At 41.4% G+C, this 17,320-nt stretch overlaps 1 protein-coding gene across 1 annotated transcript; it reads right to left on the bottom strand.

The window, feature by feature from the left end:
* Positions 1 to 15,681: 15,681 nt before the first annotated feature.
* Positions 15,682 to 17,098, bottom strand: LOC147424796 (arogenate dehydratase/prephenate dehydratase 2, chloroplastic-like). Its single transcript, XM_086499740.1, has one exon. The coding sequence runs from the start codon at positions 16,995 to 16,997 to the stop codon at positions 15,855 to 15,857; it is 1,143 nt and encodes a 380-aa protein (XP_086355866.1). The 5' UTR covers positions 16,998 to 17,098; the 3' UTR covers positions 15,682 to 15,854.
* Between the last annotated feature and the right edge of the window lie 222 nt (positions 17,099 to 17,320).

Raw genomic sequence — 17,320 nt, 5'->3', positions numbered from 1 at the left:
TCTCATTCATGTGTTCATCTGATAAGCATACAAACCGATGAGGACATGAGCATCCATGTACTATCACGTTTAAGTTGACTACTCTAAATGTTGGGGTTGGGTTCTTGTTGCGTCCTTCTATTGTCGCTATTCCCGCCTTCAATGCTTGATTTGTTGCTTTCTTATACGTGGAATAACTTACCGCATTTACTCTAGCTCCTGCGTCGAGTAATGCATTCGTGCTATGGTTGTTGAGTTGTACTTTGATGCGAAGGTTCATTCCATCTAACCATTCCTCATATGTTGACACTGCATCTTTTGGCAATTCCCAATGTCTGTCCTCTATTTCTAGAGTGTTGATGGGAATCAATATCTGTTGATTCTTGAGAGCAGCCTTCTTTTGAGTACCCAAAGTCGAGCTTCCTCTTGCGCTTCATCAATAACCTGTTGTCGTTTAATCCTCCTTTGCTTGGCTACATGTATTCTTTCTAGCAATTCATTGGTTAGCGGCAAATTGTATTTCTTTAAACGACATCCACTAATCCAATTAGCCATTGGTTCACCATCTAGGGTGGATAGCTTAACTGCTCCACTTGGAGACACATCTTCAATGATAAACGGTCCGTTTTCCTTTTTCTTAAACTTGGGTATGTGTTGCACAAGGGAATAGACTAAAACTAAATCCCCTTTCTTCAAGATTTTTGTGATTAGATGGGAATCAGAAAACTGTTTTTGTTTCCGCTTTTGTGCATAGATGTGAGCTACGGAAGTTAGCCTTTGCTCGTCTAGCTTCTCTAGATCTTTAAGTATTTCTGACAATTTGATGCCATATTGCCAATAGAATTTCTATTGCCGACAGTAAGGGTAGCAGAAAAGACCATAAACAAGGTTAAAGGGTGTAGCATTCAAAGCTGTTTTGAATGAAACTCGATAAGCCCATAGAGAAGCATGGAGATTCATTTCCCAGTCTGGCCTTCCTGAACTAACAACTTTAGTCAATACCGAGCTAAGAATCTTGTTCGCATGCTCAGCTTGTCCGTTTGCTTGTGGATGATAGGGAGCTGATTTGTTATGGATGACCATAAACTCGTTAAGCAAATACTCGATTACCTCATTGAGGAAATGAGTTTCCCAATCACTGAGAATTTATATTGGTAGTCCATATCTCGTGAATATATACTCATATAAGAATGTGGCAGTGGTTCTGGCATCATTCTTTTGAGTTACTTTAGCCTCGGCCCACTTAGTCAAATAATCCGCAGCTACAATGATATACTGAGCCTGGGTTCTATAAACAGGTGGCTGTATTGGCCCAACAAAGTCTATACCCCATTTTGCGAAAGCTCTAGTCCCCATCATTGGTCTTAAGGGCATGCTATCTACTTGTGTTGGCATTTTTGCTTGTTGACAAGCATCACACCTTTGAACATATTCTTTGGCATCTGCAAAAAGTGTTGGCCACCATATGCCTGCCATTAAGATTGCTCTTGCGGTGGTCTCACTAAAAAAGTAACCTCCAGCTAATCCAGCATGTGCTTGTTCTATAATTGGAATATACTCGTCTTCATTTGCACAAAGACGTAAGTGTTGCCTCTCCGGTACAATTGGTTTCCAATAAGAGCATAGTCTCTTGCTTCAATTTCAATTGCTCTTTGACGGCGTTTACTTATATCCTCAAGAAATGTTTGACTTGATAAGTCAGTAACTAGATAGTTACTCCACTTAGGAACTGGTGACATTTGAAACAATTACATGAAGTATGGGTGTCTGTTTTTGACATTGAGGACAATCCTTTACAAAGAGCAAACATCACTCCTCATAGTCGGCCAAAATACTCCAAGTATCAAAATTTGTCGCATAGTTTGGTCTTCCGCAAAGTGAAGTCCTACTATGGTAATATGTGCTTGACTTAGGTACTGGTTTCTCTCCTCGGGCTTAATGCATAAGAGCAATATTCCATCTCGATTTCTTTTGTATAGCCTACCAGCTAGTAATTGATACATAGCCGATTGCTCAATTAATCCAATTGTAATAGGAAGTGCTATTTGTGAATCCACTTGAGCTATTGTCATCAATGATACCATGTTTTTCGACCATCGAGGTATCATCTCTACTGAGAACAAATAGGCATCTAGTAGGTCATCGTCCACGCCTTTAGATGATTCTCCTCAAATAATCCTTGACAAATGATCTGCTCTTTGATGTGTAGTGCCCTTTTTTACAACCACAGTGAAATCAAATTCCAGAAGAATGATGAACCATCTCACTTTTTGTCATGTACTGCATGGATTGTTGACCAAGTACAACAAAGCTTGGTGGTCCACAAAGAGCATAAACTTGTTGGCTAATAGGTAATGTCTATTCTTTTTAACAGCATAGATCATTCCTAATCCTTCCCTTTCTGTGGTAGTGTAATTATTTTCTGTCATGTTCAACTGTCGGCTAGCATAAGAAATAGAAAAATCAATTTTTCCGTCTCCTAGTTGAGCTAGTATACAAACTATGACAAAATTAGAAGCATCTACATGTATGTGGAATATCTTATTCCAATCAGGTGCTTTCAATATTGGAGCTAAGGTGAGAGCTTCTTAAGCTTCATGAAGGATTCTTCACATGCCTTGGTCCACTCAAAGTGTGTAATCAAGCTATACATGATTTTTGCAGTTATAGCGTACATGTAAATGAACCGCCTGTAATATCCACAATGCCCCATGAAGGCTTGAACCCCCTTGACTGTTGTTGGTCTAGGCAAATCAACAATGATATAAATTTTTCCAATATCAGTAGCTATGCCATTTTTAGACACTATATGTCCAAGAATTTTTCCTTGTCTACCCATGAATGTGCACTTTTCAGGATTTAGGCAAATCGTATAAAGTCTCCATTTTTCGAATATCTTTTTGAGGTGCTCAAAATGATCAGCCCGGATTGATGAATGTACACATAGATCATCCATATATACTTCCAAGCATTTCCTAAGATATTCTTTAAAAGCATGACTCATCAATCTTTGAAATGTGGCAGGAGCTCAGTGATTGGAAGAGGAAAGTTGTCTCTAATGGTAGCTGCATTCACTTTTTTGAGGTTGACACACACGCGTAATTTTTCATTCTTCTTGGGTACTACCACAATTGGAGACACCCAATCTGTGTGTTCAATTTCATAAATGAATTTGGCTTCCTTTATTTTCTCAATCTCTTCTTTGATTTTCCTGGCAATCGTTTCATTATATGTGTATGGACTTTGTCTACTTGGTTTTGCATCATCTCTCATGGATATGGTATGTTGACAGATTTCTAGATCAACACCCTTGAGATCCTTGTAAGACTAAGCAATAATATTGCAGTATTCTTTGAGTAAGCTTAACAAAAGCTCTTCTTCTTCTTCTTCTTCTGTTAGGTCATTTGCAATGTAGGCAGTCCTAGGTTCTTCCCTTGGTTCAACCAAGTCTATCTTTTTCGCATTCTCAGGCCCTTCGTAGGACTCGCCTTTTTTTTGTAGTTCTCTAACAGGTTGTTCGACAATGATTTTTCAATCTTGGAGAGTATACTTTTTGTAATGGGATGGAACACTCATTACATCCTTACCATCCTCTTCTGTGATTTCCATTTCGGTTGTATATATCTCCTTTAGAGCTTTTCTCAACTCTCGATATCTCTTTTTTCGCTCAATTCGTGCCATGGTTGGATCCTTGTACTGTTTGTTTGGCTTTGCTTGTGTATCCTTCCTCGTCTTTCTCGATGTTTTCGACATTTCTCGATTCTCATTTGAAAGATATCTGCCAGTGATTTTGTCCTTGACACAATCATGTGCATCTATCTGCATCAAGAAGTGTTCTACTAGAGACTGACAACATAGGTCTTGTTTTCACGTTTCTTGTGTCTTTTTTTCGTCCATACAATTTTTGTCTTCTCTATTTTTGGTTAGGAAAGTCAAAATAATTTTCCTCCCCTCCTTTCAAGAGTAGCTTAGCTCTCACATGTTCTTTTTCTGACCCCGAATCTTCTGAGGTAGCTGAGTGTTCATCTAACTCATTTAATGCATCGTAGTAGAGGTCTGAAAAGACTTTTTGAGCTTTCATCAAGTCCTTGGATTCCTCACTTTTATCTTCAATGTGAAGGGTTGAAATCATTTGGATGGGAATTATGTCGTAGCCATCCTCATTGCAAAATTGAGTAGGCATAGACCTATTCACACATACATCCATTATCGCTAAAATTTGAGTCCACTCAAATGGCTCAAACAAATGCGCTAGAAAGGGCTCAGGTACATAGGCTTCGTCTGTGCAATCCCTTTCTAAGATACATTCTTCTCTTTTTAAGCTTCCGTTTTGTGAAGCTCTACACATCCAAATAGGATTGTCTTTTTTTAACCAAGAAGGAAGCTTAGTTTCAACCGAAGAGACTGAATCGAACTCTTGTATGGGCGTTTTCAAGACATCTCTATAAGTGTGATCTTTTAAATTAACCCTTGTTATAGATCCCACTTGCTTCAAGTACAGATAATTGTTTTCCCAATCTTGGATAAGTTGTACCTGTCGTATGAAAGGTCTTCCCAATATGATTTTGTAGTTGAGTTTCTTCTCAAAGTCTACTATGGCAAAAGTGTGTTGATATTCAATCCCACAGGAATTTACTATCACCTTTTCTAGCAGGCCTAAGGGTCTTTCAATATTTCCGTCAGCCAATTGCAATCTCATTCGAGTTTGTCTAATGGCTGGTTGTTCCCAAGATTCCCATACTGCTTTTGTGGCTATGGCTATGCCTGCTCCACTATCCATTATTGCCATGGTTTCAATGTCATTATATTTCACTAGAAGGGTGGTGTTTCCTTCTTCCCCTTCATAGTATTCTCTGACTTTTCTCATTAGAACATATCGAATGTCTTTGTTATCCATTTCGTGTTTCAATCTTTCCAAATTTTTTATGATGAGCCCCGTTATCCCCACCTTCTCTAGGGTTTTCTGTAGGTCATTCCATAAATATGGTCTGACTTTTAACAATTCTCCCAAAGTAAGAGTGCATTGGATGAGTGTAGACATGATTGAATAAATCTTGTCTACTACAAGGGTCTGTTCCGCTCTTTTTACTTGAGTGGTCTTACACACTATGGATTCAACTTTGTTATCTCCCAAGTAAGAGGGTAATGTTTTCAAGGTCAATGGTTTGGACATTCGTGAAGCTTCAGATCCGCAATCTTCGTACAAGGATTGTACATCCATGTGCATATCAGAAGGTAAGTTGTCCAACCAAACTTCCTCTATAGGAGCTGACTTTAGAGTTAGGCTCCCATCATTGATCTCTCGAATTTTTTTTCATAAGTGTCCTAGCCAGTCTTCCCCTACGAATGGAATCTGGACTAAAGCATCTTCTTTGTCCGGCACTACAAGTTGTGGTTCTTTTGTTTCAAGGTGGGGTTCTACCACCACTTTGGATTTTTCTTTAGTGTCTCTTATCACAAGCTCCTCAGGTTTTTCCATACTTTCGAGCTTGGGTTTTTGTTTTTCCAGTATCTCTTGCGTGATTCTTACCAAATTTTGATAAGCTTCAAGCTTAGCTGCTTCCATGTCTGGAGAGGGATAGTTTTTCCATTTGTTTTCCATATTTTGGCATGCTTTAAGTTTTGCTTGGTAGGCTTCCAAGGCTACATTAATAGGCTCAAAAAATTTATCAACCAAAATTGATCCTCATTTCACGGTTGTTTCTTTGATTTCACTTTTAAATTCTTTCACCTTTTCCTGGAAAAGATTTTTTGCTTTCTCCTCGATTTCAGCTCGTTGTTTTTGTTTTCTCAATTCATACCTTTTGCTTCTGCTTCTATTGGTCTTTTGAGAGGCAGCTTTTGTGTTCTCCGAATCATCAGAGGAGTTATGTTTCTTTTCTTGAGCTCTAGTGATTACCTTGATTGGAACAATCAGTTCAACTCTCAGATGAGCTACTAGGTATCACTTGGACTATCTTTACTACTATTTTTCCCTTGTTTAAGGGATTTTTAGGACAATCTTCCGGGAAGTGTCCTCCCTTTTTGCAACATTGTATGCAATAAGATTTAGCTGGGCTTGAGGTTCTTGTCAGGCTCTAGGCATTTATTTTTCCAATGATCATCTGCACCAGAGTTATGACAGTTTTCCATTCTTGGCTTAATCATGGGTCTTATCATAAGATGTCTAACACCTTGATTAGCTACATAATACATTGGTACGAGCTCTGGTGGATCATAAGTCACATATTCTTCCATGGTGGTGGATGTGAATTATACCAATCTCCTTCTACCATTACTGTAGATGGACTAGGCTCAGCATAGGGTGTAATAGGCACTAATGCTTGTTCATCTATGACTCCTTCTGAATGCATGTACTTTACAGGCACTACATTATGTCTTGGATACAAAGGTTGTTGACGCAACACGAGTTGAGGTCTTTCCATACCCATCGGTGGTCTTTGAGCTTGGGCCATATTAGGTTGATATCTGTACATGGGTTGTTCTTGTGGCCTCATGGGTATGTATTGAACATTCCCATCATACTTTGGTCGGAAGTAGCACTCATTGGTCTCATGGTTGTTCCATTTACCCTCGATTGTCTACCATTTTTGTGGCCTATTTGGTTGTCTCTGTTGAGGTATCTCTTGTCCTGGTCCCCTCATAGGTGCTTTTTGCATGTTATTCATCACGTCGTTCATCCTTTTGAGCATGTCTTCTATGGCTGAAAGTGGTGCTGCAGCAGCCATTCCTACTTGTGCTAGCTTAGTAGATATTGTTTTCTCAGTTTGATTATCCTTAGGGACATCTTCTTCATTGAAAATATCATAATTGTCTCCTAGGTCAATAGCATCTGGCACACATGCTTCTAGGGTTGTATGCTTCTTGCTATAGAGTATAGCATGAAGTTCTTTGTTTAGCAGTCCCTCTAGAAATAATGATACTAGTGGTTCTTCTGTAGGTATCTCTAGCTCTGGGCATTTGGCAATGTATTGTTTCATTCTAGTTGCACAATCCCTAACAGACTCACCATGTTTCTATTTAAAGCTGTAGATTTGAGCTACCGTATTATGTTTGATCCCGGTTAGCAGCTACAAATCCTTGAGCTAATGTGTTTAAGTCCATGATTGACCTTGGTGAAATGTTTTGGAACCATGACAATGCTTTCCCTTCTAATGTCATTCCAAACCCTTCGAATTGAGTATGGAAATCGAATATACGTTCTGCTCTTAGCACTTGCTTAAAGCTTGTTAAGTGGTCGTATGGATCCCTTGATTTACTATATTTTTTGATCCATTTCAAAAAATCAGTTGGTCTCACGCGTCTGTTTGGTTCAACTCCCGGTCTCCCGGAAGTTGGTCATGTTCCGAGTCCTTCAAACCAGTCTGTTGAAAATAGTGATTCATGTAGCCCTGGACTGGCCTTAATGTCACCCGGTTTTCTACGTGATGGAGTGGTTTTGGGTTGCTTAACATTACTCTCAGATGATCTCGCATGGTGTTCATCTCTTGGAATTGTTTCTGGTCCTTGTCCCAATATCCAATCCCTTATGGAATACCCTTGGTATTTGGTTTGTTCTACCTCCTCAGGAGTCATCGTAACAAAGTTGTTGTTATAACAATTCTTAAATAGATAGGTTGGTAGGTCTGTTGATCCCTTATCTTTGATTTTGAAGATATAGATGATCTTCATGGACGTTAGTTATCCGGATTTGGCATGCGAAGTCCACAGAAGATCTTTTACATTTCTATCCTCCCAACAATAGACTCCGATCCTAGGATTATTAGTACTAAGCTGTTTCAAAGGCTTCAAATCAACTTGATCGTATCCCTCGAATTCTAAGGTTGGTGGTTCTTCTTTTGCTGCCAAATCTAGAATTATAGTGTTTACTTCTAGCCCCCATTTGTCTATCATGTCAGGGTTTTTGACTTGTAAATACCGAGTTCCGTTTCGATCCACGTACATTTTTCCTTGTTTTTTTGCCCGATTTCTTCTTCGAACTTAATACCATGGTCATCAATGCGAATGGCATACTCTTTGTTAGGATCCAGGTAAACTTGAGCTCCATGGCGATTAGTCTTATAAAATGAGAGTCTATGCTTATAGCGCACTGTCATTCTGGTCTCTGAGTGAGTCGAATAGGATGTTATTTCAGATGTTGAATTTGAAAAAGTGTCCGAGACTTCTTCAAGGATAGTGTGCAAGGAATTGCCTTGATTCGCGCTTTCTTCAGTGGATACTCTATTGGAGGTTTCTCCAAATATGCCTTGATTTCCTAGTACACAACCAGATCTAAGGTTCTTAAAGACTTGCGAAGCCCTGGATAGAGTACTTAGCTTTGGATTGACTTGTCGTCAATTTCCACTTGACTGGATTGCACTTCCTGTTAAGCTACCAATTCCTCATCTGCAACTTGATTCTTGTACAAATTTGATCAAGTTAGCTATCCTTTCACAAAGACTGTATAATTTTTGCCAACTATTGTGGTTGGTCTGTGTATATCACTTCAAATCTAGCTGTAGGAGTCAGCAATTGACTTTCAGATTCGACTTTGGCAAAAAATCAAAGAATTAATCTACAACTTGGAAATTGAGTGAACATGTATCAATTTGGATATGATTGAACACAAAATTGTCCGGTGGCTCTGTATTATGTTGGTCTAACACTGTACAAGTTCAAAAATCAAAACTAGTGTCCCTTTGTAGTAATAGTAAATAATCGTGATTATTTACTTTAGTCAGTTTTTACAATTTTTGGCTTGGTTTGCCAAGTGTACAACCTATTAAAGTCCTTGGACAAGTTTCAACAAGTTTGGACAAAATCTGTTCAAGTTTATCAACTGTTTTGTGTCTGCAAACTCTGATTTCAAGATTCTGAAAGTCTCTTCTCACTTTTGTGATCCAAATTTTACCAAAATTGATTTATGTGGTCTACTTGATATGCTTGACCTTGTGACTATCCCGGAATAACAGAATGCTCAGGTGATTTACACTTAAGCTCAAACACTGTAAATCTTGGTTTTTCTCAAGCTTATCTATTATCATGTGTATACATGCAGGGCTTCAAACAAGCGGATACAGAGCATGTGTCATATGTGGACCTAGACTAAATCAACTTCGTGGGCGCCCTCATTGAAGAAGCAAATCTACGAAGGTCATCAAGCGTATCTTTCAGAGAATCATGTGTTATGCGATGGCGTTTTGGGAAGAGAGCCACCGAGGATGTCTGCACAAGCATGGTTAGAGCAGAAGGAGATGTGTGATGACGGTTTTCCCCCAGGGATGAAGAGACTCTTTCTATGGTACGAGTTACCATATTGGCCCCGACTCATGATCAATCACTTGCTTGATCCAATGCACATATTCAAGAATGTGGGTAACTTGCTATGGGACCATCTGACCGGCAAGAAAGATACTTTGGGAGCTAGGGTTTACCTTAGAAATGTGGATCGTATGGAGAAATATTGGCCGTAGATAGCATCCGATGGATCGATAAAACTCCCTAAAGCGCCATGGATTTTCAATGGAGCCTAAGAACGCAAAGTAAAAGAGACCATTCGATCTGTGCAGACCTCCACTGGCGTAATGCACTCTCTCCGAATGTGTTTTACTAAAGAAGGATGTGTTTTGCACTCGCTCCAAACGTGTTCTAAACCAGGTTTTGCGCTGCTGACGGCCATTCCTAGTAGCCACACACCACTAGCTACTCCTCCAGGAGTCACTCCAGTTCAACACTCCTCGCTTCGCGGCCCAGACTCCAGTGGAGACACCTGACATCCATACCCCCATCGACATGCCGCTAGAGACCCCTGTCAGGACACCTGGGTTCACGTGTCAGCAGGCGAGAGGGATTGCCTTACTCCGTCGACTTCAACGGTGGCATCATCTTGGATGATGAAGGCAAGAAGGTGATCTTGTACATGCGCGGTCTTTGCTCTCAGGTGTTTAAACACTACATACTAAACACCTGGAGTGAAGTACCAAGTGATTTAAAAGACAGAGTCATCAGCATGCTGCATGATGAGTTTCTCGTTTCAATACGGGATGACCGCTTCAATGAAGACCTGATGAAGGTTCGAATGCGCGAATACTGCAAGCACAAGCGTTCTGAAGTGCAAAAAGCAATAAAGCATGGGTGGAATAGACCAAATTGGCTGGCCAGAGAAGATTGAAAAAATGCGAAGAAAGCAGCGTGCGAGAATCCCGACAAGTGGAAGCAACAAAAGGAGATAGCCAAAGCGCGAGTAGAGGCAGGGAGCTCGCACCACTTGGGGAGCAGTGGGTGGGAATCATTTGAGGCCGATTTTGTAAGTGTTTTTACATTGCTCTTTAGGTTTGATAGTTTAGGGTTTAGGGGTTTTTAAATTCTAACATAATGGATTCTTTGTATGTTTTGACAGTGGTCGACAGGACATGACCCCACACCGTACAAGCGCGAGTACGCGACAGGAAGGGCTTAAACGCCCTGATGGACATTCTGAGTTCTCACGGCGATATGGTTAGTATTATGGTTTACTCTTTTCTATTTGTTGTATTGTTTTATAAATTATATGTTTATACTTACAGAAAGCTGTCTTATTGTTTTTTTTTGCAGAATCCGACAGATACGCCGCTTGGACGCGATGAGACGTTTGATTAGACGACATCAATCTAGCCGTAGCTAGACAACATTAGTTTCCTTTTGTCATAGCATATGTATCATGAGATGACGTTTATACGTCTTTTTGTAACTATTGAAAAACCATGTATATTTTTTCAATAATGACAATGGTGTTGTAACTATTACATTTGCAAAGTTTAACAATCAAGTGATTTTGCCTATGATGTGTACAATTGTCATTGATTTACTTTCATCAATTTACTTTTGTCAATTTTGTATCTGTATTCTGTATTCTGCAAACAATACTATGGATGATGGAGTTAATGATTATATTGTCTTGTGGGTGACTACTTTGGGTCTATATCTAAGCTTGCACTTTCTTTCAAAGGTGAATCTGGGCTTAGCTCGGATTTATTTAGGTTTACTCAATTATTGAGACATTCAATATGGTTGATGGGTGGCAGGGCATTCAATGCCCCGCCACCAAAAAAAAAATATCTCGGGCTTCGCTATGACCATTGCTATATAAGGCTCTGCATCGTCGCTATAAACGCCCCTATAGGTGGCCTGTAAACGTCGCTATGATCGTCGCTATAGGCATCGCTATATAGCAACATCTATAGCGACGGTTATAGCGACGCTCATAGCGACGTTCCCGTATCGACGCTGTTAGCGACGATCTTAGCGACACCGGGGAGTATAAAAACCCAATGTATTTTCGTCGCTAACTGCGTCACAAGTGCACACAACCTCTTGTAGTGTGCTTTTCAAACACTGAAGGAAAAATTGACTACTAGACTAGTGTTGACTTTGCCAGACTTGCAAAAGCCACTCAAAGTTTATTGTGATGCTTGTGGTCATAGTCTAGGAGCGGTCTTGATGCAAGAAGGCCATGTGATTGCTTATGGAATCAAAATGTTTTCAAGGACAGAATTGGTAGCACAGATTTATGAAAAAGAGCTATTTGTTGTAATCCATGCTCTTACATAGTGGCAACATTATCTACTCAAAGCCGATTTCACGGTCTTTATTGATCATTAGAGTCTATGCTATGTCTTGTCATAGAAGCAACTTTTGGAAAAGCAACATATGTCCATGGTGAAGCCCTTTGTCTAAAGCCATGATGTGATTTGTGCATACCAATATGATGTGTCCCCTTGTAGAGAAATTGTCTAGAAGACTCAAGGGCCAATCTAGCATATCTATCCCTAGTAGTATCCCATAGACTGTGTACAAAGGAGACTGATCTAATAAGCACCTCAATCCATAGGGTGATCATCTAGCTCTGCTGAATGATATTGTGTGGTACGGAGGCCTTGGCTCTAATTAGCCAAGAGATCATAGATATCAAGGGCCTCTCCATACTTTTCCAACCATCTTGGCCTACATAAGGTCCCCAAACCTACACCCCCTACAACATAGTTGATGCCACTAGAGTATCAAAGAGCCATAACTTTTTCCGCCGAGGTTCCTGGAACTAAACCTACAATATATCCTCTCCAAGCCTCCCAAAGCTGCATAAGCTCTAGTCAGTCTAGTCTCTACTACACTCCTTAGAGAAAATCTCAGCCCAGTGAAGACTACCCCACGATAAGTGTCTACATCTGTATACTCCATAATCTCTTAACCATATTTGAAAGTAGGTGTTGATCGCCTGATCCACTACGATGTGGTGTTAAACACCATAACCTTGGTTTAACCAAGAATGATCGACAATCCATTATCCTCTACGAAACTATGTAGTGCATCCAAATGTTGATGCATACCCTCTAGTGAATCAAAGATCAACACAATATCATCAGCATATAACAACAATGGGATCCACGTCCCTGCCAGATGGGCACCTCTATCACCCTCTCTGTCAATGTAATCAAAAACCTCATCAACATACATACCAAATAGGAGAATATGGGCAACCCTGTTTCACCCCAATAGTGGAGTGAATTAAATCAGACACCCCTTTTAGAGTGCATACGTGTCCCATCACTAATCTGTATAGAGCTATAATCCCCCAAATCAACACTATGGAAACCTCCATCTCCTGCAGTTTGTGCATCAATCAAGCTCTTGGTACCATGTCAAGCGGCTTTACGAAAAGCCACAAAGCTACAATAAATCCGTCTCCCATGTGACCTTCCCTCCTCAATGATGGCTCTGAGTGTTAGAATATGATCAAGAGTGGAGAAACCCCTCTTGAAACCGGCTTGACCCCTTTGCTCGTACATCCTCATTCTCTGCCCAATTACTCAACTGTTGTTTAAGAATGGAAGTGTACAACCGTGTCAATGTGTATCAAACCATAATAGTGCGGTAGCTCCTAGGCTCTGTAGGATCGCCTGCCTTGAGAGGATAGGTGTGCTCACATTATTGACAGTTCAAAAGAAATTTGTGGAGATATCTTCTCCTTTGCATATGTTGACTCAAAAAGGGGTTCCTTTCTCATGGGAGAAGTCCTGATGTAGGAAAACCATGTGATAGTTTATGAGAGTAGGATGTTATCACATCCTTAGCGCATTGCATAGATTTACAAGAAAGATTTTTTGGCAGTGATCCATGCTCTTACTCAGTGGCGCCATTTTCTACTCGGAGCTGACCTTATGGTTTTCACCGACTATCAGAGTTTACACTACTTCTTGTCACAGAAGCAGTCATCGGAAAAGAAAATGAGATGGATGAATATTCTGTCACAATTTCATTTTCAGATAGTCCATGTACATGGACATAAAACTATGGTGGCAGACGTGTTGTCTTGCAAGCCCTTGGCTTTAGCTATTTTCGTGATACATCATAAAAGTTTCAAGGATATGGTAGACCAATACGCCACAGACTTAGATTTTTTGGATATCTTCTCCCGATTGCGGAGTGGGGAGACAGTTGTAGGCTATTCCATACAGGATGGCTATTTGATGCGAAAAACAATGTTGCAGAAAAGGTTATGACAGAGTGCCATTGTCTGCCTTTCTCGGGTCACTGCGGCATTGATACCACCTTGATAGTTGCATTCGTACCACCTTGATAGATGCCTATCACGACCCGGTACGTAGGTAGCCCATCGAGACTCACCTTGGCCATTCCCTTGCCGGCATTGAGTGCTCCATTTCTATCTATCATTGGCATCGTCAAGATGGGTCAAATCAGCCTCAGAGGTGTTAGTTTGCATGTTAGACTCTCTTTGACTATGTTGACACCCATGTCACACTGCAAACAGAGAGAGTTTAGACACCCTTCCTTGGCTGTGTTGATCCTCAGGACACATTGCAAGGGGGGTTTAGACTTTAAACTCTTCGTCCTTGACTGCAGTTGACCTCGTGTCACACTGCAAGGAGTAGCTTAGGATGTGCAATTAGATTTTCCATCGCTGGTTGTTACTGACCATCGAGTCGCACTGTAGGGAGGTGGAATTGGAGCTGATCTCTTCAGATAGCTGATTCCAGTGCTAGAATTTAGAGCTACTGGCAAGTCGTCAGGTCAATCAGTGAAATTGGAATAGAGACTAGAGACTGAACTGAAATAGTTATCTAATTGAAATAGTATACTGAAATGAGAGACAGACTGGACAACTGGAAAAGTGTTTGTAGTTTCAGATTCATAGTTCAGGAACAACCAGGTATAATAGATTGAAGCTCAAATGATTACAACATCAATAATGATTATAAGGTGAAGTTACATGCGAAGAGATTGTAGCTCAGGAAATACTTGGAAAGCTAAAACCAAGAGAACTAAGAAGTACGAAGCTAGAAGCCCGATTACAATGTAATGGGTCCTATTTATAGCCTTCTAGAAGTTATTGTAGTAGCTGCCGTGGTAATCACTAATGTGTGACTGATCGTTGTTTGGCTTTCCAAGAGACATTTCCCACCTGTTGGGACTGTCTTCGCCTTCTACATCCTTCCCTCCTTTCTTGAATTTTGGTGTAACTCCAAAATTTTTGAAAAATCCACCGCCTGATTCTGAAATGGTGTTGAGGACCCATCTGGGTTTCTGGTTGGGGCCCAAACCCTAAACCCTAAACCCGTTTGTCTATTTGCAATTGTGTGCATGATTAATGAAGTCAAGGAGTTGTAGCTAGAATCAGGACTGCTTGGAAAGCATATAGAAGCTTATCTATTCCTTAATTTCGTGAAGAGCTCAGAAGGAAACGAAACAAAAAATGGAACCTCAATTGGAGCTCCAGCCTCCAAGCAATGCATCTACAAGTTCAAGTGTTTATGGAGTTATGCCATTCAAATCAAACACAGTATTTTGGCTTGGCTTATACTACCCCAAGGTATTTGGACTACTCAAAAAGCATTAAATGTCAATATGGGGGATGGAGAGTGTAGAAGGTGCAACGAGAATGCAGATCTACATCACATTTTTATAGATTGCCCTACTAACCTCAAGAAGATGGACATTTGGAAGCACTGCTACAAAGAGCTTCATCCTCAGAAATTTTTAGCTGAAGAGCTATTAGTAGGAGTCTGCATCAGAACGGATATCCCTTTATGGAACATTTCGAGGCTTTGACACCTATGGGTCTGTTGGACTAAAAGAAATGAAGCTCTATTTCATGAGCATAATTTTGCAAATAACGTCGTTGCTTTTGTATTACAAATCAAGAAGATGTCCCTCTTTTGCATCTGCCAGATGAAAATAGTTTCAACTTGCCCCTAATTGTTTGAAATCCAAAGATGCCACAAATGGAAATGTTGGATGTCTCTTATGGTCAAGCTCTACTCGAAGGAGAGACTGATGATGGCTAGCTTTCTTTAAATTTGTAACTAAATTTCCCCTTGGCTTCCTTTACCTTGGGATGCCTCTCTCCCTGCTTGTGATGCAAAGTTGTAACCCTCTTTCCCTCTTTGTACGTAATGCAATTCCTGTTTTGTAAAAAAATAAAGAACTTGTCATTCTTTCTTGAATACACCACACTTGGTGTGCAAATTGACTACTCTTGCATTATGAATTCCAAGAGACAAAATCTCGAGTAGAAAGCTCAACAAGAACTTTTCATCCTTTCTTAAATACACCACACTTGGTGTACATCTTTACTACTTCATTATGAAGCAAACCATTTTTTCCCTCAAGATTCTTCATGGGGTTAGTCTCCAAAGAGACATTAAGTTTTTGCATAGGGTCCATTCGTATTCAAAGACCTCATTGAAGCTATATATATCAATCAATGAAATGCAAACAAAAGTGCATAAATGTGTTTGGCAATAAGAGTGGTACACTGCATTATAGCCTTGCCCTTTGGGCAGGCCAAACAGATAATTTTTGGTATATAATGGAAGCAAGGATTATTTGCTGGGATTAATTTAAGGAGCAGCTCCAACTTGTAGGACGGGAAGGTGGTTGGTAAGAGCCGGCTGATGAGCGACAGGAGTACTAACATATTGTTGCAAGGAAGAGGTGTGGAAGCAGGGATAACTGCCCAAGAGCCGCAAGAAGGAAGCGTGCTCTTGAAGCTGCGCCAGAGCGTTCTGCGTAGCACGGCTGGCAGTGGAGCTTTCGATGTCTATGAAGAGCACGTACTGGAAGTACAAATGGCCCGACGTGGTGGACGTTTGGCAGCTGGCAGGCGCAGTTGCAAGCGGCTGGGGCCGCCATGGCCGGCTTTCCACTTTGCTCACCTCGATGCCGCGGAAGGCGAAAGCGGCAAGCGCTTTGTGAAGGGCGCCCAGTCCTTCCCTCAGCACCATCGCCACGGTGCTTTTGAAGCTTACCGTTTTCTGCTCCTTCTCCGTCCCTGACATGTCCAGCGGCGGGAGCACAGATGCATCTCTTGACAGCACCCAGAAACGCCCGCATTCCGTTTCCTCATCCTCAGTTTCTGCAGGGCGATGCAAGCGCTGCTGCACTTGCAGAAGCTCCCCTACTATATGCACATTTTTGTGGCGAAGCAGCAGATCGTAGGTTCTATGCACGCTTCCTCGCGTAGAGCTCTCGACAGGGAGAAGGGCTCGCTGCACTTGGCGACCTTCTAAGGCCGACAACGCCGCTTCTGGCTGACTGTACATGGCGGGATTGCTCTCTGGAAATGCCTGGCTCAAGGCTCTCACTGTTGGGCTGCCCTCGCACGCCACCTCACCCCATGCCACCATTTTCAAGGCGGCGCTGATACTGTTGCCGCTCACTTCCAGCAAGCATCGTCCCAAATTATGCGGCGCCATCGGCTTCTTCTCCTGCAGAGAGGCCCAATTCTTCGACTTCGCTGCACTAGGGGCCAGGGATTCTACAAGCAACGCTGCGGGGCTGCTGGGCTTTGGCGTCGCCACCATTGATTTCGGGCTCTGAAAGCTGAAGCCGGCATTACTATATTGTAAGGGAGATCTTCCATGGCTGTCTCTTGCTATGGGCAGGCTTTGCAGCTCAACGTGAGGTCGGCGATGCTGCCCCGGTGCGGGAGCAGCTGGCGCTGTGTTAGAGAGGGCACCTTGCCGCAGTTTCGTGACCTCCATTGGTAGTCCTCTGAGTAACCTCAGAAGTCGGATTCAATGATTCTTAAGAACTAGCTGCAAGAGAGAGAGAGAGAGAGAGAGAGAGAGAGAGAGAGATCTGGAGAAAGTGGAGCATGCCCGCCGTTTTTAAAAGGTGTTGCTCCAACGCGTTTTTCTGCAATTGACTTAGTCTCGGCTAGACCAGTCTCATTGGCGTAAGGTCATAGTTGCTGCAGTCTCTCCTTATTGCTACCCCACGTTCCCACGACATGATTTTTATCCATTGCACCAACCCTACCTGGCAGCTAGTTCAATTTATTCATTTATGAGCAAGATTCCCACGA

This window comes from Adiantum capillus-veneris, chromosome 25, assembly GCF_014529385.1.
Source record: "Adiantum capillus-veneris isolate H3 chromosome 25, ASM1452938v2, whole genome shotgun sequence".
NCBI lineage: Eukaryota > Viridiplantae > Streptophyta > Polypodiopsida > Polypodiales > Pteridaceae > Adiantum > Adiantum capillus-veneris.
This window is presented reverse-complemented; position numbering and strand designations above follow the sequence as displayed.

What these genes read in the sequence shown, in the direction of transcription:
- LOC147424796 (XM_086499740.1), bottom strand. Translation starts at nt 16,997, where the DNA reads ATGGAGGTCACGAAACTGCGGCAAGGTGCCCTCTCTAACACAGCGCCA.